Source organism: Anabrus simplex, chromosome 1 (genome assembly GCF_040414725.1).
Source record: "Anabrus simplex isolate iqAnaSimp1 chromosome 1, ASM4041472v1, whole genome shotgun sequence".
Taxonomy (NCBI): domain Eukaryota; kingdom Metazoa; phylum Arthropoda; class Insecta; order Orthoptera; family Tettigoniidae; genus Anabrus; species Anabrus simplex.
The window spans coordinates 684567451-684594516 of NC_090265.1; the positions used below are offsets into that span (position 1 = coordinate 684567451).

Here is a 27066-nt window from a genome sequence, read left to right on the forward strand (position 1 = left end):
ATATGCTATTTAACTTTGTCAAGTTCAGTTTTATTTCAGAGAGGTTTGAACCCCTATAACCTCTCCCCCCCCCCCAGATACGGCCTTGGATCTGCCTTACTGACTGTTCAACTGTACTCATGCTAATTGTTCCTATAGATGCTGTACAGCACATAATCAGAATTTCTTCATCAAGTCTCCAATGGTGTACACTGCCTATGTTTCTCTACCATTGTTGTTACATTACAAGGACTGAAATCATTCAGCACAAATCTTACAGTGTTTCTCAGTACCATCTTTAGTTCACTGATAAGCTCAAACAACAGCTGAAGAGCTTAGCTCAGTCTTGAGATCAAGAAATTTCCACTAGGAAACTTTGTTCAAATATACAGTACATCACCTATTCAATACTGTGTTCAGCTATTCACTTATAATAAATAGTCAGTTTAATTTTAAATTAGTACATGTTTCGATCCTTGTATGGATCGTCTTCAGTTAACATAAAAAATACAAGTTAAGATTAATACAGTGCAAAGACATTTGTGTCTAAACAAAAAAGGGTAAAAATTCTTTTGGTGTTCTCTCAAAAGCATTAGATGCAAACGGTAAGATGCCTTGAAAAGATCAATCTAAAATATAAGAATACATCTGAACTAGATGTCTCTCCCATTATTTGTGAATCCTCACATGCTACCAACCCAAGCTTTTACGTTACAAACCTCTTGCATGTAGGCTAGGGGCAAGCCCAGGGGCATAACATTAGGGCCTAAAGGGCCTGCAATGCAGGTAGGCCCGGGCCTTTAACCCTTTCCCGCCCGCATTTTCACTCCGCTTATCCCCAGGTTTCAACCTATTATTTAGCAAAAACTGAAACAGACCGTATTGTTTCAGAAAAAGTTAAATACAGTAAAAACTATTGATCACAATGAATTCAAATTTTCAATAATATTAGAAAATATACCATCACATCCATTTCTCTGTTTATTGAGTCATAATGTGTTTTTCACCCCCCCCCCCCCCCCCCTCCTCGTGATACTCGACACAGAGACAGTCTGCATTTGTCACATTCCCATGTTGTCCGAATCCCTCAAAACCAATAATCACGTGATTTTGGAAGTGGAATGATGCCCCTGTATGTAAGATTTTATTTCATCTGGGCAAGGGTCTCCCCATTCTGTTTTTATCTTACCGGAATGCGACTGTTTGAAGGCTGCATTGTTACATGCGCAATAGACTATGTCACTGAATAGTTTTTCTCCTCCTAACATACGTAAAAAACAATCTCTTTCCCCTAATACTCTTTCCGAATTATGCGCAGGTTCAACATCATCCATTTAAACATTCGGAGTAACGAAACGTAATATTTGTGTTACCTGAATTGCCGTGGCATCGCCATCAGGTCCGATTTATCGATATTCGTTTTCATTCATATCACTGTTATCACTAAAATTATCTTCGTTGATACATTATTCACTCATTAAAAATTCACCTGCACCCCTACTCAAGGATTCTTTGTCACTTTTTTCGCCCATATGCACCTCAGTTTCAATATACGCGATATTCAATCCCGCCATGTTTACGAACGAAACAGCTGACCCGCGCTCGAGGAAGTTCAAGACCGTTGCCTAGGCAACGTCAAGACAGATTATCTCTCTTCCTTTATTCCCTAAGACTTGTAGATTGCACTGCGTGTTCATAAATGCCTTATAAACACTTCACTGATGAGAAAAATAAAAAACTATCGCACAGATCGCAGACGAATGCAGATAATGCAGCCGGGCGCTTTCGGGCGCTAAGGACCGGAAGGCTAAATGAACAGTCGGGCACTTTCGGGCGCTAAGGGCCGGAAAGGGTTAAGGGGCCCTGCAGACTCCTCATAAAAATAAATAAAAAATACCGTATTTTCTCACGTAATTAATGCACATTTTTGATGAAAAATACAGGCAAAAACTTTGGATGTGTAAATTATTCAAGGAATTCAGATATCAGAAAAATTATTTACAATTCATTTACATTTGAAAGATACATCAAATAAAATATAAATACAATTGGTTCAACTCATTTGCAGTTATCATCATTTGGCATAAAATTCCGGCGTGAGATTTCTTCTGAAACGTCAAATGAGATACAGGTACATCAGGTAAGTTGGACACGTGGATTTGAAGTACCAACACTGGAAAATATTATTTCCGTTACGAGCTGACAATATGACCTGCAGTAAAATAAACTCGAACTAATAAAACTACAATTCGTGCAAGCACATAATAATGACATACTGGCAAAATAACAACCAAACAGAAAACTGTCCAACACGAGAAAGGTCAGGCATTGAAGGAGGGATCCTGCTATATTTCCCCAAACCGTTCGTATCCAATCTTGTATGAGTGACGTGTCCATAGACCCTTTTTCTTTGATATGAACCCGAAAATTTTACTTTAGACATTGTTTTTCGTTTTAGAACAACGTAAGTTGGAAGCTTTCTGTCATCAGCTGTTACAGCAAGCAGTGCAGTTGCAGTACATCATTATTTTTCGCTTCCGTTAGTGTGTACGATAACACTCGATGTCCCTTTCTTATCGATTGTTCGACTTTGTGGCATATGAAAACTGACAGACTTCTGACCTGCGGTTTCTGTTTGGGATATCAAATATTCCTTTACTTTACACTTCTCAATCAAAAAGTGACGAAAATCAATTACTTTTTGGTTGAAATCAATCGGCATTTTTTGGCATAATATTGTTCTTCGTCAAAGAAAAACTCCATCTCTCCTTATTAAATTCATCATCCAGCCACGGCTAACCTTGAAATCCGAGACACTGATTCCACGTGCAGCAGCTGTTTCTTGTCCTTTAAAATACAGCATTTTGTAAGATACGTCATATCCAACATTGCGTAATGAAATCATATATTTAAGCAGATCCTCCTCTACTTTCAGAAACTCGGCGCCTTTTGGTCCATGAAATGCCTTGCGAAACTTGTTGGTCGCTTGAAATGCACATCTTTGTTACCGCGGTAGCACAAGTTGCATTTGGACACTGAATATTTGCACTCGCTGCCCTATGCCCGTATGTTTCGGCATAACTGATCACTGCGAGTTGCAGTATTACTCAAATTGAGGACCGTTTTTTCAAAACTCACTCATTGCAAAAATGGGGTGAATTGAGTTATATACGGGACATGGATGTTAGGTCACTTGGCTTTCATGTCCTTAAACTGGTTTTAGCAAAAGTTGTTTATTGTCATCACAACAAGCCGCTAAATCTGGGTCGTTTTCCCAAAACTCGCTCATTACTACGATATGCGGTATACCAAAACTTGCTCATTACAGCAAACGTCGCTAGACTGCTGGATATTTTGCTGACATGTAAGATTCCATTGTTTTTTTAATGTATGAATGTTAGTATCCGGACCTTAATATCAATAAAATGTACATTCATTTCTGCAAAGAAAGAGATTTAGAAGGGAAATCAAAATGTTCAATCTCAAAGTACAAGCAAATTTTCTGTACGAAATTCAATTTAGGTTTTGGGAATCCACACTCAGATACATGTTCGAGGTGTAAAGAACTTTTATTGATAATTAAAGATACGAAAAATGACGTTGTAAGGAACAAGGCTCGTATTGATCATAAATTTAAAGTTAAAAACTTCATTATTGTTCCGTATTGAATAGAGAAATAAGATGTACAATATAATAGGTTAGGATCCACCTTTCAATACTCTTACCATCTTATTACGGAGTATTGAAAGGTGGATCCTAACCTATTATATTGTACATCTTGATCATAAATTACACGAGCTAATACATTTTTGCCATACTTAAAGAAAAGGATGATAGTCATGTTGATGTTATATTTGACATGCAACAAAATCAACCCATTCCTAAAGTATCTATAGGGGAAGCATTTTACTTGAGACAAGCATGGTTTTATAATCTTTGTGTCATGGCAAATGAAAAGCGACTGGACGAAAGTAAAGTTTTCTTTTATACGTGATTGGAGACGGAAGGGGGTTGTGGAGCGAATGAAATAGCTTCGGGTGTAAAAGACTATCTTAAGCACTTAGAAAATAATCTTCGCAAGGAAGGGGCTAGATATAAAAAACTCAGATATTTTCAGACTCTTGTGTATCCCAAAATAAGAATAGTATTTTATTAGCATCTGTGGCACGTTTCCTCGAAAAGTCTAAAGTTTTCACATTAGTTGAACATTATTTTCCCATTCGAGGTCATAGCTTTTTGCCGCCAGATCGAGTGTTCGGGAACACAGAGAAAAAATACAGAGAGAAAGAAGAGATTGTATCGCCTCTGCAGTATCATAGCCTACTCAGTGATCACTGACAAGTGAGAATACTGCAAAAAGATCGGAACATCTATGATCTGAAGGCAAAATCAGGAAAGATTCTGAAAGGGAAACTACCTTTCAACATCACGAAAACCCGCATCATTCAATACAGGAAACATGAAAACTTCAAGGTACAAGTCGCTGTTCGATACACATACAGTGGTGAATCAACCATTGTAGAAATACTCAATAAAGGAAAGATTTCCTTCAAAGAAATGGACTTGGATCCAAAAATGGAAATAGTAAATCACGTTAGTAAGGAAAAGAGCAAAGATGTGGCAAAATTAAAGAAATTCATACAAATACCTGGGAAAGCTAAGGAGTTCTATGGAGTGGTTCTTAAGGGAAAACATACTGCACCCGACAGGGGCATGATCCAAGGACCTTTAGTCAATACTGGTCTTTGAAATCATGCCCCTGTCGGGTGCAATACCAAGAACAAGCTAAATGTAAGTGTTATGATGGAGGATACAGAAGTTGGGGAAACTGATTGAGAAATAAAGATGTCTAGTCACTAAAGACAGAGATTCATTAATTTTATATCTGTTAAATTTTGAAACACTGGTATCGTATATACTATTACAACTACCATTCTTCATTTATAGTAATGTGATAATGTCTGTGTGTAAATTCTGACATTTTATGTTTTTAAATTTGTTTTATATATGCTGTGGAGGAAATTTGTACTCAATAGGATTATGCAATGAGCGAGTTTAGAAAAAAAAGAACATTTTCCCCTACATTTTTTGTAAAAACTATTCAAATTTGTGCTTATGGCTATACATATATCAGATTATAACTAACAAATAAACTGTTTAAGATGCACTTTGTCAAATTATCCTTTTTACTCTATTGTCTAACCAGTTTTTTGTCTCTCCTGAAAAATTATGATTTTGCAAGGAGCAAGTTTTGAAAAAACGGTCCTCAGTTCTTGCTTACTGTGGGCTAACAAACAATTTTGAGATCATGGAAAACGCATGTCCTGTACCCAAAACACTCATAAGATATCTTTGTACCAGACTGGAATATGGAATAGAACGTCACTAGTCACTTCTGCGCTGATTCTCTCTCTGAATTAGTGCAGTAGTATTTCCTATCGACTGATAACAGCACGTTGCCCAGTATTTGGAATGCCCAATTTTGCAATAGGAAGGCTGCTTCTTGAGTAGTTGATATCTTTATTTTGAAACACATCCGCAGCTGCAGGATGGATGTTCGAAGAAGTGGGTGCGTGAAATACGTGAACATTTCTTTTTCTCCAATTTGGACCCAAAAATACTAAGATGCGTAAATTAAGCAAGGGCGTTAATTATGTGAGAAAATACGGTATATATCTAGCCTAATGTCAATCCGCATGGAAATGGTTCAGTCAGTTTTGTAGAATCAGTCTCAATAGTTTGTCTTATAATTTATACGTAGAGGAATTGCCATTTGGTTGCATATAGCAGCAGTTATTATAGCACAGCTGTAAACAATGCTTGTCCTTGCTGTCTCTCGCTCCTCACAAAAGACCTGCACCAAATTATTTAAAATTATTCACAACAATGAAAACTGATACCAAAATACAACGTGCTTTCCATAAGAAATGCGACCAATTTTTTTCCGACGCAACTGTACACCGCAGCGTGTTCTAACCTGCTGGGCTAGGTGGAGGGGGGTGTTAGCTTCAAACACTCTTTGTCTCATTCGGCAGCGAGCTGCCGGAGAGTTAGGACGTGCGTTACCGTCAAGCCCGTTTTGAGTTCATGTAACACGGCACAATGGATCGTTCTGTAGAGCAACGGTACGCTATCAAATTTTGCGTTAAACTTGGGAAGTCCGCCACCGAAACGTTTCCATTACTTCAGCAGGCCTTTGGGACTGATTGCTTGTCCAAATCACAAGTTTTCCGATGGCACAAGTCGTTCATGGAGGGCCGAGAGGAGATCACCAACGAACCTCTCAGTGGACGGCCATCAACCTCACAAGTCGACAAAAATGTGACGCGTGTGCGCGATTGTTTGAACTCTGACAGACGGCTGAGCCTTCAATTGATAGCACAAACTCTAAACATGACAAAAACAACCATTTTCCGCATTGTGACTGAAAAAGAGGGTCTCGCGCTGCCGAAGTGACATCAAGGACACATGGAAAGTTCATCACGACAAAGCGCTGAGTCACAGCGCCTTCATTGACAACGACTTCCTGGCCAGGACCAACACCCCATTGGTTCCCCAGCCTCCCTACAGTCCTGACCTGGCTCCCGCTGACTTTTTTTTGTTTCCTCGGTTAAAAGGAAAGGAAAACATTGGGACATGATTGAAAGAATACAGACGCATGTTACATCGGCTCTAAAGGACATCACTAAGTTTTACAGTATTAAAATTCTTCCACCCTTTTGATACTTTTTTATTTGCCTTTTGGCAAATTTTTATTTCTCAACAGTACATGTTTTGTTCCTTATTTAGGAACATCCTCAGCTGTTATTATAGCTTAGGTGAATTGTTAAGATTTTAAACCCGTTAATTTGCAGGTATATTGATTCACTTAAAAACTACTAAAATACCAATTAAATTAAAGGATATTAAAAACAATGTAAGGGTTAGTGTGTTAATGATATGAGAACGGATGATTACATAGTTGCTCAGCTTAAAAACTATGTCTGTTCATTTGAATAGTTGTTAAAAAATTTTTTTCATTTTGTTACATTAAAATGTCTGTTTGCGGTTAAAAGTTTTAAAAATGTTTGACTTCATAACACTGTTCAAATTATTGAAAGTTTTTTCTTCCGTTCCTTCCAGATAAGTTGTTTTATATTATTTAATATTGTAAAACTTAGTGATTAGATTTTGATACAGAAAATGAAGCTGATTACTTGCAAATCTAAAGGACATTCCGGAAAAGGCTTTCCAGGATGCCTTCCAGGCATGGAAACACTGCCTCCAGAAGTGTATCGACGCAAGAGGGTGCTATTTTGAAGATTTTTGATTATTTGTACGAATATATTCAATAAATGATTTTTTATGAATTTGGTTGCATTATTTATGGAACGCACCTTGTATTACATTTTAGTTAGAAAAGATGATACTTTCTTGATGTGTGGTGCATCTAAGATATCGTTTTATGCACAAATTTGACCGACATTTAACTTTTATTACACTCTTATTCAACAACAGTGTATAATGCCGGTAAGAAGTAGGTGTACTAACACTCAGTCAATTCAGTTTTGAATGACCTCTCTTCATGCGAATGATATCAGTTGTGCTGATTGATATATTTCAGGCTTTATTTGAACAGCTTTTTATTTAATTTTGTTTGTATATTTTTCCGTGTTGTAATCGAATAACTTATTATAACCGAGACTTTGCTATTGATTATGGAATGTAGTTCTGTAGTTAACGTAAAATGAAACCAATTTTAAGTATGAACAACTAAGTGGTGAACGGTTCAGCAGCTTAGCCATTAAACCACAGAGGCAGCCAAATAAAACATATTAAAGTTATATTTTAATAATCTTACAATAGTGAATAATCCATTTGTTTATATAATTTGACAATATATTGCATATTATTTACCTGCTGTAATGAAATTTATTTTAGTTATTCGTAGGTTTTACATTTTATTTGAGGGGCCCTGGGCGAGCCCTCCCCATCTTCAATTCCTGGGTACACCACTGTCATATTTTGTAATTTTATTCCATGTCATAGCATCAATTTCCAGGTCATAGCTTTAGACTACCTTCCCCACATATATTTTATTTTCTTTGTCTCTTTCTTTCCTGTGGTGATTTTTTGTGTTCTTGTATGGAGAAAAATATTCAGCGCAAAAATAAGATTCAAAAGCTGATAGTTGAGCAACGCCATAAAAATACCAGGATTAAGTCAAAGAAAGAGTTATTTAAATAAATAAAAAAAAATAAACAAACAAACAAACAAACAAACAAATAAACAAATAAATAAATAGAATAGCGCTGCCTTTGACGGGAATAACAAAGGTGATAATTTATTAGAATGGTTTTGTTTCAGACACCTAACTTCATTTTCATTCCAAAGATTGTTATTGTTAGCCATACAGCTTAGTGTTCAAATACCATCCAGAACTGTTTGGACTCAGACTAATTAGACTATCCTTAATGTGTCTATTTGAACTGCCTTCAGAGGTCAATGACTCATGCCAATTAAATCTAGAAATATGTTCATGTCCACTGGCATTGTGTTTCTTGTGAGACCTAAAAGGAACCACTTTTCTTTTTCTTTCAAGGAACAGCCTACATAACTGCCAGGAGGGAAATTAGCTGAGTAGAAGAAGCTGTTTTCTACTCAAAAATTCTGATGTTCTTAATGATTGTGGCAATAAAATATTCCTGTCTTGTCTGTCTTTAAATTAGCCCATCAAGTGGAGAGAGACACAAGTAATTTTGATAGCCCCGTATTCTGATTGCTTTTTAATATGCAGGGGGCCTTGGCTTTAATTAGGGCAATCATCATAGCATCTTAAATCAGGAGCCTACAGTTTCACAAGACACATCACGGAGAAGCAGCAGCAACAGCAGCAGCAGCAACAACAGTAGCTAATTACAACTGCGTCTGCTCTAATTGAATATAAAATGCGGGATGCTCAGAGCGTTTGTTCTCCCAGTGATGCATCATACCATTCATGAAATACTGTCGAGCATAAATGTTTCTGGGAATTTAACGGTTGTTGACCAATCGATTGATTATATCTTTTAGTTTAGGAGACTGAAATTCAGTGTTAAGTTGATGTTTTTCTTGTCTGGGTCTTCAGTCCAGAGACTGGTTTGATGCAGGATTCCATGCCAACTTTTCCTTTGTTAATGTCTTTATTTCTCTGAAACTAGTGCATCATACACCTACTTTTATCTGTCTGTCACACTCATATCTTATCCTCCTTACATTCTTACCCCTTCACCAACTGAACAAGTTCTTGGCATCTCAAGATTGGCTAGAAGAAAAAAATAGAAGACTCTACCTAAATTGTTCTTCTCTCACAAACTTGATGCAGTAACTCTTCATTTGTGATCCAATCCAACTTCAGCATTCTTCTGTAACACCACATTTCAAAGGCTTTTATTCTGTTTTTTTTTGTACCAGTTATTCACTTCCATACTGTGTCACACTCCACAAACATCTTCAGAAACATTTTTCTTTTATCCATATCTCTTTTACTAGTCTCTTTTAATTAGGGATCCCAGATTTTCAAAATGGCATCTAAAGTGAACTTAGATTTCAATATTTAGGGTTTAAAGGTATTTTACCGAGCTCAATAGCTGCAGTCGCTTAAGTGCGGCCAGTACCCAGTAATCAGGAGATAGTAGGTTCGAACCCCACTGTCAGCAGCCCTGAAGATGGTTTTCCGTGGTTTCCCATTTTCACACCAGGAAAATTCTTGGGCTGTACCTTAATTAAGGCAACGCCGCTTCCTCCCCATTCCTAGGCCTTTCCTATCCCATCGTCGCCATAAGACATATCTGTGTCAGTGCGACGTAAAGCAAAAAAAAAAGAAAGGTATTTTGTATTAGGTAGGCTTATTATCATTAGATACAGCCCTGTTGAGTCTAGTCTTCAACTCGGTCTGTGAAACATGTTAAATAAATGTTTGCAGGGCTCTCCCTTCTTCATCAGACCTTCAAAAATCAACTTCCTCAACTGAGAAATGCTGCAGAAATGTTCTATCTCTGATCCACTGAGGCAGCTCTCTTTACCCTAAAATGTACTCCTTGTTGTATGTCCGGCGCTCCCTTCTCGCTCCGTCAGCCAGCTGCTCGCGCGCCTGTGTATCATTCTGCTAGCTTCGACGCGCAGCCCTCAGTGCGCGTGCCTGACCATCGAGTGTACTATAAATAGGAGCTCCCTGCCGGCTCACTTGCCCACTTGCCCCGGTGTCCAGCTCCAGAATACACCCTACGTCGAGCACGGAGGCTACTCCTCTTGAAAATGTGCTTCGACCAGGTGGACTGAATTTCTGGCAGTACGAGGTTTCACCTCTGGTCACCGCTCCCTTACCTGTTTCCGCTGCCTATGTTCCGTAATTCTTTTACAAGCCATTTTCATTCCCTAATTTATGCAAGCTCCCTTAGTTTCGCTAGGTGGAATTTCTTCAATCAATTGAACTTGCTTTTTAGGAATTCAGGCACTTCAATAAACAAGGACTCTCATGAACATTTATGTTAGTGTGCCAGATAGTTCTCGACTATCAACGTGTCAATTCACAAAGACTATCTTTTCAAGATAGAAGTGTATATAAAGACTGCAAACCTGTACATATTGTATAAAGACAGACTTTTCTCAAGATTCAATATTCCTTTTTGCTTCAAAATAAATTTCAGTTATTTGTGTAAATATCATAAAGTGAAGCAATAAAAGTTGTGTTTTGTAAACTTCAACCTTGGTTACAACACTCCTGAATCGGTAGATTCTACACAGAGCGGTTGGAAACAATGTGAACTGGTTATATGAGTGTTACAGTGTTGGTCATACTGATAAGTAATTTGAAAGAAATAATTCAATATCTCGCACCGTTGTCTTTTTGTCAGCTGCTGAAATTAGCAAATCAGATCGCTTCGCCGGTGAACTCAAATGGGCTCTGCAGAGTGGTGTTGCTAAACTTACAAGTGGCTTGAGAGCTATGGCGAGAGATCAGCAACTAACACAAACACACCGTGGCTTTCAGCCGGTCTCACCGTAGCCTACTTCCTATGGCGTAATCCTGTCACCTGCGAGATCCGTATTCAAACTCCTATCCTGACGAAGTTCTTTCTCCGATTGGTGCTCTCAAACTGGTCTGAAGTGATGTACAGGCTCAGCAACACCACCTTACAATGCCCATTTGTGTTACTGGGCGATCTGATTGGCTAATTTCAGCAGCTTATAAAATGACGATGACGTAAGATATCAAATTACTTATCAGTATGACCAACACTCTAATGCTCATATACCAGGTTCACATTGTTTCTGACCACCCTGTATATAAAGTTTGGTTCAAATATGTGGGCAATTTTCCACATCCAGGAAGCCAAACAGAAGGACACCTAACTAAACAATTTCATCTATAGAAATACAAATATATTACTGAATTTTTTTAGGATGATATGTTGAAAAAGGGTGCATCATATTGTTCCTGAACACACAAATAAGAAAATTAAATGTTTAGAGGGAAATTTAAAATTTGAATTTAAGTCTGTTAACAATATATTCTTTGTTATACAGGGAATAGTACAGACATTGTTAATGTCATTCTACATACAATACTCTTTAACCCTTAAATAGCACATATTGAAGAGAGTATTCTGACTGAGCAAGTTGGCCATGCATTTAGGGTCGTGTAGCTGTGAGCTTGCAGTCGGAAGGTGGTGGGTTTGAATTGAACCGTTAGCAGTCCTGAAGATGGTTTTATGTGGTTTACCAATTTCACAGCTGGGGCTGTACCTTAATTAAGGCCATGGCCACTTCCTTCCCAATCCTAGCCCTTTCCTATCCATGCATTGCGGAAAACCTGTGATGTATTAGTGCGACGTTAAACCACACTCCACATCGGGAGTGACAAAGTAAAGACAGCTAATGGAGCATGCCCGACAAAATTCCAATTAACAGTACCGCTTCCCCATTTTAATACATTTGACAACTATCTAAGGAGCACCAAAACGACATATACATCTTTTAAAGAAGAATAAATAGGCTGCCAGTACAACTACTATTTATATTTCATAATCAAGATAAGAGACTACATCTCAAATTTAACCTGATTTTATACTAACTTTTATACTTTTTTACAAGTTGCTTTACGTCGCACTAATACAGATTGGTCTTATGGCAACAATGGGACTGGTAAGGGCTGGGAGTGGAAAGGAAGCGGCCGTGGCCTTAATTAAGGTACAGCCCCAACATTTGCCTGATGTGAAAATGGGAAACCACGGAAAATCATCTTCAGGGCTGCCGACAGTGGGGTTTGAAACCACTATCTCCCAAGTACTGGATACTGGCAGCACTGGCCGACTGCAGCTATTGAGCTCGGTAACTTTTATACTATGTACAAACTCCAATTCATTATCTTTGTGCAACAGAATGTACATTTTATATTTGAATAATATTTTAACAAAACTTAGCATGCTATGCTTTTACAGCACATCCTTGAACTTTAAGCAGATATTTGTAGAAGACATTTTATTTGAACTTTGCAGTTACCTCAAAACTGTGCATGAATCTTTCAACTATGATAGCCTCAAACTATACAATGTGTACTATGTAATATTTTAAAGATTTCTTATACTGTGTGCTAAACTTTAATTAGGCACAATGTTGAGTGCAACATATTGTTACGAATAAAACAGCATCTATTTTATTACTGTATTGTATTTCAGGATGACCCAATAAATGCACATAGACATACACACACAAGTCTGTTCAGGTATGAATGGCCACACTTACTAATTACCGTCCGTTTATAAGTCCCTCTTCCTTGCGGCACAGCAGGCGGTCCAGCCCGTTGCAGTATGTGCAGACAGTTAATCCTTACTTTCACTTCCCCAAGTCCATTCACCTCATACAGCAGCTGTTTGTAGACAGCTGGATTTGAACACAGGGCTACAGGCCACTCGACACACAATGACTGTTCCTTGGTTCGACTCCAGAGACAGTCCAGTAATTCACACAGTCACATGCAGTGAACAACCAAACAGCAACAGCTCATCAGTATTTGACAGCAGGATGATATTCACAACAGCAAACATTAACACAGATCCATTTGGCCTCACACTCACGATAGTGGGTTTCCTCGCTGACTCACGGTGATCCTCAGTCCACAGAAATACACAAGCACACAGTACTCTCAGATAGTACACGTCTTCCGTTCTGTTGTCTCCAGCATATTTACTCACTGCATTCTCCGATACGACAACAACAGCTCCTCGTTCAGACCTCGGTGGGACAGTAGCGACAGCCAACACCTCTGTTGCCTTCAGCCTAGCCACCGAACTCCAACACACTGACTCTCTCACTGACCGTAGCTCCATCACAGAGCCTAACTCCGACTGACTGTCCGTGGCTAGCCTCCCTTTTTATAGCTCAAGTGATTTGAGCCAGAATTTACGTGAGGTGGCTAGAGGCAGAGCATTCCCGTTGAATCTCCAAGTAACTCATAAGTAAGCCAGCCGACAAGAACAATACACGGAAAGGCTGGCCCGACCCCGCAAGCTGGCTGGGAGATCCCAGGTTGTCCGAGTCACTAGCCCCTTGCTGGAAGTACTGAAAGGGGCTACCACGAGGCTGGCATGTAACAACATGTATGTATAAAGTTAAAATCTACTGAAAATGACCTAATATAGTTTGAAACATGTTTGGTCAATGAATACTTGACCCCCTCATAGGCAAAGGAGGAACTGAATAGGAGGATCTAATAAAGTCTTATAAATTCAGTACTGTCAACACGGATATGAAGCAGATATTATGTAACAGTTAAACCACCGGTAGAAGAAGGAAAATGGTGTTCTGAAATTTTGTGTCTGTGCCCATGCCTAGCCAATAACAGTAGATTCAGTGTATCATAGCATGAGATTAATACTGGTCTATTTCCTGTTTACAGTCCAACATGACCCGAGACTCGCTCGCTAAGGCCTTGTACTGCCGCACAGTTGCAACCATAGTACGGAGAGCTAACAGTCTCAAGAGACTGGGCTCTACTTTGGGAACACTCAGTTCGGATTCTAATGAGTCAGTCCACAATCAGGCTGAAGTAAGTATGTTCTTTATATGGTAAGCATTATTTAAAACCTGCTTTCTAATGGACCAGAAAAATAGACATTATATTTTCTTCCTTAGAGTAGTTTTTAATGATTCACTTCTGAGGAAGTAGAGCAAAGTCTGGGAAATGTAAAGTTTAGTTGGTTTTCTGATTCACTTTCTGTCATATCATGTGACATAGTATGGCTTTTACTAATGCAGGATCATGGCCTGTTGCAAGAGTATAGGAGTGTGTTGATGTCCAAAATGAGTAAACAAATATTGATGTGATATTTGGGTATCTACCATTGTGTCCTGTATTTTAGAGCCTGTACACTTATTAATCCATGTATGTACTGGCAGTTCTAGGATAAATATTTTGGGTGGGCCCAAACTTAAAACTTCCTGCAAGCTCCTTTTTGTCAAATCTGAAAACAGCATAATATTCAAAATGTCATTAAAACATTCACTACCAGCTACCATATTTCTTTCAGACCTGAAAGTAATAATTCTACTTGCTTTACGTCCCACTAACTACTTTTACGGTTTTCGGAGATGCCGAGGTACCGGAATTTCATCCTGCAGGAGTTCTTTTACGTGCCAGTAAATCTACCGACACGAGGCTGACATATTTGAGCACCTTCAGATATCACCAGACTGAGCCAGGATCGAACCTGCCAAGTTGGGGTCAGAAGGCCAGCGCCTCAACGATCTGAGCCACTCAGCCCGTAGACCTGAAAGAAAACTGGAGGTGTGAATTTTTGTTTTTATGTCAAAACCTGATTAAAATGTTCTTAAATACATGTATTTATAGATTATTTTACAAACTAAAAAGAAATAACATCTGAAAAACAGCACCCACACAATTGTGCGTGTCAGTACTTAATTCACTCCTTACAATAAATAAATAAATAAATAAATAAATAAATAAATAAATAAATAAATAAATAAATAAATAAATAAATAAATAAATAAATAAATAAATAAATAAATAAATACATACATAAAATTAATTAATTAATTAATTAATTCAGCTCAGTACACATGAATATACACATGTACATGATCAAATGTTCCATTTTACATTTTAAAATTTTATACATTACATTTCACATAGAGTACGAGCTCTGCTTTTACAGTCCTTTTGGTGACAGCACCTAGCATTCCCGTATGCATTGCCTGTAGGGAAACCTAGCCCGCACAATTGTGCATTTCAATATTCAAAACCTCGTGGTATTACGTACAATGTTCACAATTTATGTTCACTAACCAATTTACACACTTCATTGATTACATTTTGATATTCAGCAAAGCGTCTAGATTAATATGAATGCAGCCTGGCTGAGTGGCTCAGACGGTTGAGGCACTGGCCTTCTGACCCCAACTTAGCAGGTTCGATCCTGGCTCAGTCTGGTGATATTTGAAGGTGCTCAAATACGTCAGCCTCGTGTCGGTAGATTTTACTGGCACGTAAAAGAACTCCTGCGAGACTAAATTCTGGCATCTTGGTATCTCCAAAAACTGAGAAAGTAGTTAGTGGGATGTAAAACCAATAACATTATTTAATATGAATGCAATAAATAAATAAATAAATAAATAAATAAATAAATAAATAAATAAATAAATAAATAAATAAATAAATAAATAAATAAATAAATAAATAAATAAATAAATGTTTTTGGCATTACTGCTTCCCGCCATCCTGCTGATCAACTGTATTTTTAAGCTCGTCTTCCTGCACCCTAGTGGTCAAGCACTAAAGAAAAACAACTGAAGTTCATGTTACATGTTCTGCACAAGCACTGCAGCCCGGTCTAATGCCAAGAAAACGTTAAATATGCTCAGACATAAATAAAATACAAACCCGCACAGTTGTGCATACACGGTCTGAAAGGGTTATAGGTCAGTGCTATTCAAAGTGTGGTACGCATACCACTGGGGGTACGTGGGGTCATCTCAAGGGGTCACAGTTTTCGGTGAGCAGTTCAGCTCATTTTCAATAAAATCTTGTTCTGATTTACTGTTTTTGTCTACCACTACACAGAGTCACCTTTCTGAACTATTCATTATACAGTAAATTATCTGTCAGTTTGTATTTCCCATTCACTAGGTATGTAAAAATGCTTACTTACGCTGCATTGTTCCTTTTTAATTTTTTTGTTTCGAAATCCACTAATTCACTTGAAAATTTTTCAGTAGCAATGTATATAGCACAGTAGTAATTGTTTCATTTATAATTATACTCGCAATGAAAACCTCGTAATATTCCACTCAGGAGAAAACCACGTTCCTCCATCTGCCTTCTGAACGCTTGCCATGTTGCTTGAAAAGGCAACAGACGGCTCCAATGGTAAATATTGGGCTCTAGTTAAGCAATGAAAATGCCAGGAACAGTTCTCTGACCATTGCTGGCCGCTCAATTTTGGGCTTCTTCTGTAAACTGTGCTCCCAAGGAATTACGAGGTTTGCTTTGCCCAGCGACGATATATATATATTTTTTTTTTGTTAGGGGCTTTACAACGCGCCGACACAGATAGGTCTTATGGCGACGATGGGATAGGAAAGGCCTAGGAGTTGGAAGGAAGCGGCCGTGGCCTTAATTAAGGTACAGCCCCAGCATTTGCCTGGTGTGAAAATGGGAAACCACGGAAAACCATTTTCAGGGCTGCCGATAGTGGGATTCGAACCTACTATCTCCCGGATGCAAGCTCACAGCCGCGCGCCTCTACGCACACGGCCAACTCGCCCGGTGACGATATATAAAATACGTTATTGTTATTATTGAAGAACAGGATGGTATAGTGGCTTAGCTGTTTGTGTGTCATCCCGGAGACCGTGGTTTAATTCCCCGTGTTGCTGGAGTCCCATGGTGCCAGGAAGGGCATGGAACATTATCCCTGGCCACAACTCTTTCATGCCTCATTGCGTGCAGAGACCCTGAGCAAGCAGGATAAGCTATGGAGGATGATCATTATAGCTTAATATTATTTGGCATCCAGCAACAATCATTTTGTTATTTATGGTATAATCGCAATATACTCGTGCTTCGGAGGTACAAAGGTAAAAACAATTGGATTTTGAAAAGATTGAATACCACTGGTATAGATGATTTAAATGACCAGCGCAGCCATTTAAATACCATGCTGTTTCAAATTCCTGCTGTGAACCAGTGGATGTTCTTGATTACTGCCCCTTAGGTTATGAACTTAAAAATCTGAAATTTTCCATAGACCTTCACATCTGTACATGGCTGTGTTAGGTGAAGCACTAATCATTCATCTAGCTGGCATATTTGATAGATGTTTGCAAACATTTTAAAAAATCCTTGGAAATAAACAAATTCACAAAACACATACCATCAATATGATTATCCAGTGGAACATTTACCCCTGAATTAGCTGTGAATGGTGACAAAGTTGGCCTATATAGGATATCTGTATCAGGTACTAATACTTCTTGTCGGTTGCATTCAGTAGGTAGTTTTAAAATTTCTCTGTCACTGCCACTTCCCCCTTCAATGAGAATATAGTATATTCATCACCCGAGTCATCACTGAGCAACACCTCCAGTATTTATCCATTTACAAACGTCCCTTATATTCTTTAGTTCCTTGTCTATTTTACAACATCCTTATCAACACTCACAATACACATTTAGAAACACAATGAGGCATCTCAAATGCTCAACCTGCACCCTTGTTCAGATAACAAATAGCAGACGATGTGGTCTGCACATAAGCAGGGTGAAATGTATACTCACCTTTGGGGTATACAGTATTTCATTTATCTGCCATCTATAGGTTAGGAGCTTAACTTTGACAAAATATGTGATTGAAGTTTAGTTTAAATTTCATTAGTCCCCGTGAAAGCTTATTTGACTTACAAGGGGGCATTCCCTACTCGTCACAACCAATTTCGCTCAAATTGATAGAAAATGCAGGGCTTGGCTAGAAATTAAAGTACCAGAAGTGGGAACTCCAGATGGCCAAGTGTATAGAAAATAAAAATAAAAATGTTGACGCGTCTTACGCACCGTATAAGCCACTTACGTTAGTGCGCACACCGAGCAGTTGTTGCCGTAGCGGTAAGAGCTTGGACTAGTAATTCGATGGTCGTGGGTTCGACTCACCGTGTGGATACTGTTTTTTTCTGTCAAATTTTATATTATTCATTTTCCAATTACGCAAGGAGGTGAATAATTCATTTCATTTATTTATACGCAAAAGGCATAGAAAAGGTAAAAAAAAATAAGGAAGGGATTTCATTGTCATTGTCTACCTGCGCCAAGAATCTATTGTTTGTGCACAGCTGCCTGGGCCAACCTTCACTTGTCAGGTGAAAACGAATATTACAGCGAAACGACTATTCACGTTTATGGCACATTCTCCAAGGAGGGGAGATAGCCAATAAAGGAGAAAAAAAGAATTTCTGTTTGAATACGTTGGGAAAGTTCGCAACTCCAAATTTTCTACAATTGTGCACTCATTAAAAAAAATGACATCCTATATGCCTTTTGCATAAGTAAAATAAATTAAAATAAATTAACAATATAAAAATTGAGAGAAATATTCTTCACGCGGCGAGTCGAACCCACGACCATCGATTTACTAGTCCAAGCTCTTTCCGCTATGCCAACAACTGCTTGGCATGCGCACTAACGTACGTGACTTATACGGTGTTTGAGCTGCGTCAACATTTTTATTTTCATTTTTATTTTCTATATGCTTGACCATCTGGAGTTCCCACTTTGGGTACTTTCATTTCTAGTCAAGCCCTGCATGTTCTGTAAATTTGAGCGAAATCGGTAGTGACGAGCAGGAAATGTCCCCTTGTTAGGTCGGACACGGTCTCTCGCAAGCGATATTCACTATCCAACTTTGGGTGGATATGGGAGTGGTTTCTTTTTTTACAGGTATGATAAACAATTTTATTTTTTATTTTTATGTCGCACCGACAGAGATAGGTCTTATGGCAATAGTGGGATGGGTAGGAGTTGGAAGGAAGGGTCCATGGCCTTAATTAAGGTGTGAAAATGGGAAACCATGGAAAACCATCTTCAGGGCTGCTGACAGTGGGGTTCGAACCCACCATCACCCGAATGCAAGCTCACAGCTGTGTGTCCCTAACATATTGCCAACTCACTAGTTTTCAGGTATGTTATAGTGTAGTATTTATATTGTAGTTGTGTGTTCAGTAGACTGGAAAGCTTTTAAGTTACATCTATATCTAAAATTTAATTTGTGACTAATTCAAATTGTGACCAGTAAATCACTTATGACCAATAATTGTTATGATGATGAAAACAAAATTGTGAAGAATTCCCATAAACTGTTATCAGGGTAATGTTTAGGTATAAATCATCAAAGATAGGAAGCTGGGAATAGGATATGTAAATATAAAAGGAAAAACACAGTGACAGGAAGAGGGAATAAAGAAAGGAGAAACAAGGAAAAATATGAAAACATAAAATAACAGTGACAGACACTGCTGTCTACATAGATGGGTTCTCCCCTTACCAATTCCATTTCCTTCAAATTTATTTCTTCTCAGCTTCTGAAGAATTCATTTTTGGTTCCCAGTTTCATCAAGAGAGTGGGCATCTACACTCATTGAAAGGGGCAGTTCATCTTCCTTGATCTGGAAAGTTCAAGATAAGGAGAAAGTTCAATAAATATTTGATTACATGCTTTGAATAGTAACTTACATTATTTTATTCAATTTGTGCAGCTTGCCAGTCAGCATGCTTCCACCGTTGGAACAGCAGGCTCAAAGTCCAGTAAATCCATGGCAGCCTTGAATAATGCTGTAAGACATGCAACTGATGGCTTCATTGGTATCCTCGATATGTTCGGATTTGAGGATCCTAAGGTAATATATTCCTTTGCTCTTCAGCTCCCATAATCCATTAGGAAGAAAAAGTGTATATTTCTTCAGATCCGTTTGGACAGTACTGCAAATTTAAAATAAATTAATACTTCATTGTTTTGGATAGGATTGTGAATTATTGTCCTATGTTGAAATGACTAGCAATATTTTGTTTACAGCCAAGCCAGCTGGAACATCTTTGCATCAATCTGTGTGCTGAGACAATGCAACATTTCTACAACACACACATCTTTAAATCCAGCATCGAGTCCTGCAGGGATGAAGGTATTCACTGTGAAGTCGAAGTGGACTATGTTGATAACGTTCCCTGCATAGACCTCATTTCTTCTTTGGTAAGAGATGATTATTGAATTTTTTACAGTTTAATATGTAGGTATCACATTGTAAACATAATCTCTATTTAAAAAACTATGTGACATCTGTCTGTCTATTTGTCTGAAAAGACATCACATCTATACCCTTGGACAGAATTTCATAAAAAACCTAAATTTTATAAGGCTAGTTACTAGCACAATCTAGAAGTAATCTTGCAGGTTTTCAACTCTTTGTAGTTATATCAGTAGGGGTGTTGCTAGGCAGCCTGGAGTCAATTCAGTCGGTTGTTTGCACGGGACAGTGAAACAAGTCCTAAATCTTTCACTGTCGTAGTCACACTGCCTTGCTTTCTCCATAGTGTTCTAAAAAATTATGCACATAAACGAGAAAACAGACATAGAAAGGAAATTCTTAAACACTATATAAAAGTCATTCAAAAAAATTCATTCGAAGAAGTGAAGTTCCGTAAAATTGTCAGGAATATCTACTTTCAATCCTGCTTGCCCAATAAATTGTAGATTATCGGGGATAGGAGGTAGATAAAAGGAGTGGAAGAGTGTGTGCAGTGAAGAGGAGAGGACTGGGCATGAGTGAAGAGGGAGAAGTGGTGGGAAGACAAGAGGAGATGGAGAGGCTCATGTTCCAAGCAGACGTGGCCAATAGCTGGAAACTGCTTATGATGATGATGATGATGATGATGATGATGATGATGAAAAAAGTAAACATTAACATGCAAGGACCAATGGAGAACTTGTTAACTTCAGCTGACAAAATTACTGCTCTTCAGGATAAAATAACCATGTAGCTTTGGTCTTCAATGCACCAATAAGCACCGATGATAAAGAGTAGCAAAGAATTACAGTGACTATGCTACTGTTTTCAACACTAAATAAATTACCTTATTTAATTGGCCATCCTCTGCAATCACAAAGCCACCATCATCCTTTGTTAATCATTATATTCAATTAGTATAAGTTTTTTTACTTGTCCAAGGGAATTGGCACTAAGATTAGCACATTCACTGGCTGCAAGACACAAATTATGAAAATCTCTAGCTCGGCAAAGAAAGTATGGTTTTTGTGCATTCTGTTTAATATCAGTGTTATTTGTTATCAAATCATGTACAGCAAGATAAAAACTTTTAAAAAAATGACACACAATATGATAAACACAATGAAATATCAGTATAGGAAGACAGAGAAATACCGGGTGGGAAAAATAAAACTGGCCCAGAAAATATTTATAAGACTGACATGGAACTGACCCTTGTTAATGAACAGGAGAACTGTCCATCACAGGAAATGCTGGAAACCATGATTTCGATGCACCATTGGGTTGCTATCACATATCTGGTCATGCGCATCACCTGTATCTCCCGTCCCTGTGTCATCACGTGTGAGTGAGTGAGAGGAACAGATGTGTTTAGTGAGCAGTTGAATGCAACACAACAAAATGGTGCTCGCTGTAAAACAGCATGTATTCATTGTCGAGTGTTATGCAAAGTATGATTCATGGAAAATCTGTGCGAAACTGTTTGCGCAAGAGTTTAAGACTGGAAGTGTTTGGCAAAACATCCAGCAAAGTCTGCAATGCAAAACTTAGTGGCAAAATGGCACGATACAGGCTTTGTAGCAAATAAACCCTGTAATTATCCTAAGAGAGTTTGAACCCCAGAAAACATTGTTCGAGTGAAGGAAAACTCGAAACAAATTCCAACGAAATCTCAGTGCTGTTTATCTGTGCAAGTGGGAATTAAGAGATTGAAAAGGACCTGCATCTGTATTCTTACAAATTTACTGTTGTTCACGCGTTAAAGCATCCAGACGAACATTTGCGTGTTGAGTTCTCTCAGTGGTTTCTGAGTGAAGTGGAGTCAGGACTTTGGATCCTCAGTTTTTCATTTCTTCAGATGAGGCCTGGTTCAGCCTGTCAGGGTATGTAAACTCACAGAACATCATAAAATACATCAGAAAATCTCCATCAGTACGTCGAAAAGCCGTTCGGTAAATTGAGCACAGCGCTGCATCGGCGTCAACGATGGTGGCCATTTTCAGCATCTTCTGTGATGTTCCTTAACAAGGGTCAATCCCGCGTTGGTCCAACTGTAAATATTTTCTGGACCAGTTTTATTTTGCCCACCCTGTAGAAAGAAAAGGACAAGGACAATCTTCACATTTTCACAGCCTTTATTGATATGGGAAAGCCCAGGAAAAGGGAAGAGGCAAAGAGATAAAAACTGTTTCTTTCCATTATTTGTTATTTGTTATCATTATCACTAATTGTATCTGTGCATAGAAAACTATAGCAGAAGCTGGAATAATATAATTTTTTTTAAAGAATTGGAATAAACACAATTTTCTGAGAAGTTTGAGAAATAAATCAGGTCTCTAGTCCAAAAATGTTTTTCATGAATTTTTAAACTTAGGATGCATGAAGACCTCCTTTGGAGAAAAAGCCTTTTTCTCTGAGGCACTGTTTTCTGTGAAACACTATATTGGCAACACTGCTGTCATGTTCAAGACACATTTAAAGGATCAAACTAACAGACAGCATTGCTAGATTTAAAAACTGACCATTCTGACCCAAAACTTGTTTTTATTCTTTGTCCTCTCACATCTGGTGACTTCTTGGAATGGTTTCCTGTGCTTTGGCATAATTGCTTTCAATAAGTTCTGCTTAAATTCTCTAAAGTAAGTTTTGATTTTTTAAATTATTCTAATCTTGTTCATATTTCTTCTTTTTTATTTTATTTAGGAAATCATCACCGTCATCATCAGATATTATAACTGAAACAAATGAAATATGAGTACTAAACCTATTCTTTGCAGCGTACGGGTCTACTCAGTATGTTAGACGTGGAGTGCTCAATCCGTGGAACTGCTGAATCGTACATTGCCAAAGTGAAAGTTCAACACAAGCAGAATCCTCGTCTCTTCGAACCGAAACCTCTCGAACCTCGCACCTTTGGAATCCAACATTTTGCGGGACGTGTTGTATATGATGCTTCAGACTTCCTTGGTAAGTTGCAAAGGTGGTGGTTGCTGTTGGTGTGATTGTTCATACTGTTATTAAGTAGTACTGTGTGAGGAAGCTGCAGTGTTAATTGCTTATCAACCTGCTAAGTACAAAATGTATTGATGGCTAGAGTAAGCCTTTGCCTGCAATTATTGCAGTGATCATTTAGTGATTTGATTTTAGGATTACACAAAGTTGACTGAAGTTAGAGATCTATCAATGTCTGATGATTCACCAGCAGGTAATTCCAGAGAGAGAGAGAGAGAGAGAGAAAGAAAAAAAAGAATGAAGCAAATTGGTCCAGTAGAACGGACAGACGGAATGGACAAAGCTGATTTCAGTAAACTTTTTTAATATGTAGATTGCAGATGTAAAATTAGGTTTACTGTAGTTTAACACTTTTTAACATGCAGGCTGCTAAGCCAAGGCAGCAGGGTCCCAGATTTGATACTTGGCCAAACTGTGATATATTAACACAGAAGGTTTATTTCTGTAGATTGTAAACTGGGTGTCAGCTGCTGCCTGCATATTTCTCTGCATTCGTCACATAACACACAATACATTTCTCCTCCACACTTTCGCATAGTATTTAGCTGTTGGCAGTCCTGAAGATGGTTTTCTGAGGTTTCCCATTTACACACCAGGCAAATGTTGGGGCTGTACGTTAATTAAGGCCATGCCCACTTCCTTCCTACTCCCATCATGACAATAAGACCTATCAGTGTCAGTGAGATGTAAGGCAAATTGTAATAACAGAATGACAGGAAGCATGACCAACAAATGGCAAATCATTTAATATGGGAAGGACATCTGATTCAGAAAGTGATGGGACCAACTAGAGGGAAGAATATACTGGACATGGTGCTGGTAATACCAGATGAGCTGTATAGAGAAACCGAAGTAATAGATGGTATTAGTGAACATGAAGTGTTTTGTCGTAGTTAAAAATAAATGTAATAGAAAGGAAGGTCTTAAAAGTAGGACTGTTAGGCAGTACCATATGGCTGATAAAGCAGGCATGAGGGAATTTTTAAAAAGTAACTATGATTGATGGAAAATGATAAACAAAAATGTGAACAGACTCTGGGATTGGTTTAAAGCAATTGTTGAGGAATGTGAAAACAGGTTTGTACCTTTAAATGTGGTAAGGAATGGTAAAGACCCACTTTAATATAACAGAGAAATAAAGAGACTAAGATGGAGGTGCAGATTTGAAAGAAATAGAGTTAAAAATGGCTGTGGAAGTAAGGAGAAATTGAAGAAACTTACTAGGAAGTATAAATTTTAGTGAAATATGGAAGGGTATGTGTAGGTACTTTAAGGAAGAAACAGGTTCCAAGAAGGGCACTTCAGGAATCAATAATCAACAAGGGGAATGTGTTTGTGAAGATCTGCAAAAGGCAGAAGTATTCACTCAACAGTATGTAAAGATTGTTGGTTACAAGAATAATGTCCAGATAGAGGAGGTGACTAATGCTAAAGATGTATTAAAATTTACCTATGATAACAATGACATTTACAATAAGATACAAAATTTGTAAACTAGAAAAGCGACTGGAACCGTTATGATTTCTGGAGATATGCTAGAGACAATGGGTTGGGATATGGTACCATGTCTGACGAACGGTACTTATTTGATTATTGTTTGCTTGAAGGAGCTGTACAAAATGAATGAAGAGTTGCTATAGTAGCCGCTGTGTACAAAGGAAAGGGTGATAGACATAAAGCTGAAAATTGCAGGCCAGTCAGTTTGACATGCATTGGATGTAAGCTTTGGGAAAGTATTCTTTCTGATTATATTAGACCTGTTTGCAAAATTAATAACTGGTTTCATAGAAGGCAGTTTGGGTTTAGGAAAGGTTATTCCACTGAAGTTCAACTTGTAGGATTCCAGCAAGATATATCAAATATCTTGGATTCAGGCGGTCAAATGGACTGTATCGTGATTGACCTGTCTAAGGCATTTGATAGGGTGGATCATGGGAGACTACTGGCAAAAATGAGTGCAATTGGACTAGACAAAAGAGTGACTGAATGGGATGCTATATTTCTAGAAAATAGATCTCAGAGAATTAGAGTAGGCAAAGCTTTATCTGACCCTGTAATAATTAAGAGGGGAATTTCTCAAGGCAGTATTATTAGATCTAGTTTTCTTATATATATAATTGATATGAGTAAAGAAGGGAATCAGAGATAAGGCTTTTTGCAGATGATATTATTCTGCATAGAGTAATAAATAAGTTACAAGATTGTGAGCAACTGCAAAATGGCCTCGATAATGTTGTGAGATGGACAGCAGGCAATGGTATGATGATAAATGGAGTTAAAAGTCAGGTTGTGTGTTTCACAAATAGGAAAAGTCCTCTCAGTTTTAATTACTGTGTTGATTGGGTGAAAGTTCCTTTTGGGGATCACTGTAAGTACCTAGGTGTTAATATAAGGAAAGATCTTCATTGGCATAATCTCATAAATGGGATTGTAAATAAAGGTACAGATCTCTGCACATAGTTATGAGGGTGTTTAGGGGTTGTAGTAAGGATGTAAAGGAGAGGGCATACAAGTCTCTGGTAAGACCCCAAATGGAGTACTAGAGGATTACTTGATTCAAGAACTGGAAAAAATCCAAAGAAATGCAGCTCGATTTGTTCTGAGTGATTTTTGACAAAAGAGTAGCGTTACAAAAATGTTGCAAAGTTTGGGCTGGGAAGACTTGGGAGAAAAAAGACAAGCTGCTGGACTAAGTGGTATGTAGGCTTAAAACAATTAAGTTTATTAAATTGGTCAACCTATAATTGTATTGAATAGGTTGGCCAATTTAATAAACATTGTTTTAAGATAATATACACCAGGCGAGTTGGCCGTGCGGTTAGGAGCGCGCAGCTGTGAGCTCGCATCCGGGAGATGGTGGGTTCGAACCCCACTGTCAGCAGCACTGAAGATGGTTTTCCGTTGTTTCTCCATTTTCACACCAGACAAATGCTGGGGCTGTACCTTAATTAAGGCCACGGCTGCTTCCTTCCCATTCCTAGGCCTTTCCTGTCCCATCGTTGCCATAAGACCTATCTGTGTCCGTGCAATGTAAAACAACTAGAAAAAAAAAACAAGATAATATATGATTTTCAATACGGACCACCATGAAGTTCATTACATGTAATAATAAGTGGTATGTTCCCAGCTGTCAGTTGAGAGATGGCGTGGAATGACATTAGTAGAAGAAAGATCACAATATGAAGATAAAGTTGGAATTCAAGAGAAGAAATTGGGGCAAATATTCATTTATAGGAGGGGAGTTAGGGATAGGAATAACTTACCCAGGGAGATGTTCAATAAATTTCCAATTTCTTTGAAATCATTTAAGAAAAGGCTAGGAAAACAACAGATAGGGAATCTGCCACCTGGGCGACTGCCCTAAATGCAGATCAGTAGTGATTGATTAATTGATTGAATGACTGACTGACTGACTGATTGATTGATTGATTGATTGATTGATTGATTGATTGATTGATTGATATTTCATATGGCAAATGCTACCCACCCTCCATTGAGGTTATGATCGCCACACACGCACGCACGCACGCGTACACACACACATCTTCGTTATAGACTGTTATGCCTTTGGGTGTTCAGTCTGTATGAGTTTACCGATCGCCACCACAATCCTGTTTGAAACTAGTTTTGGGGCCTCGTTTGCTATATCTCTTATTTTCAAATCGTTACAAACTGAGTCTAACCAATATCATCTTGGTCACTCTCTATTCCTCTTACCCTCCATAACAGAGACCATTATTCTCCTTGCTGATGTTAATCCTCATTATAA

At 38.2% G+C, this 27066-nt stretch overlaps 1 protein-coding gene across 1 annotated transcript in view; it reads left to right on the forward strand.

The window, feature by feature from the left end:
• Positions 1–27066, forward strand: part of dachs (unconventional myosin-IXb-like dachs) — a 406309-nt gene that overhangs the window by 366167 nt on the left and 13076 nt on the right. Inside the window, exons 11-14 of the mRNA XM_068230061.1 lie at positions 13898–14047; positions 19761–19901; positions 20078–20251; positions 23063–23252. Coding sequence (XP_068086162.1) covers positions 13898–14047; positions 19761–19901; positions 20078–20251; positions 23063–23252 — 655 coding nt within the window. The remainder of the gene's footprint in view (positions 1–13897; positions 14048–19760; positions 19902–20077; positions 20252–23062; positions 23253–27066) is intronic.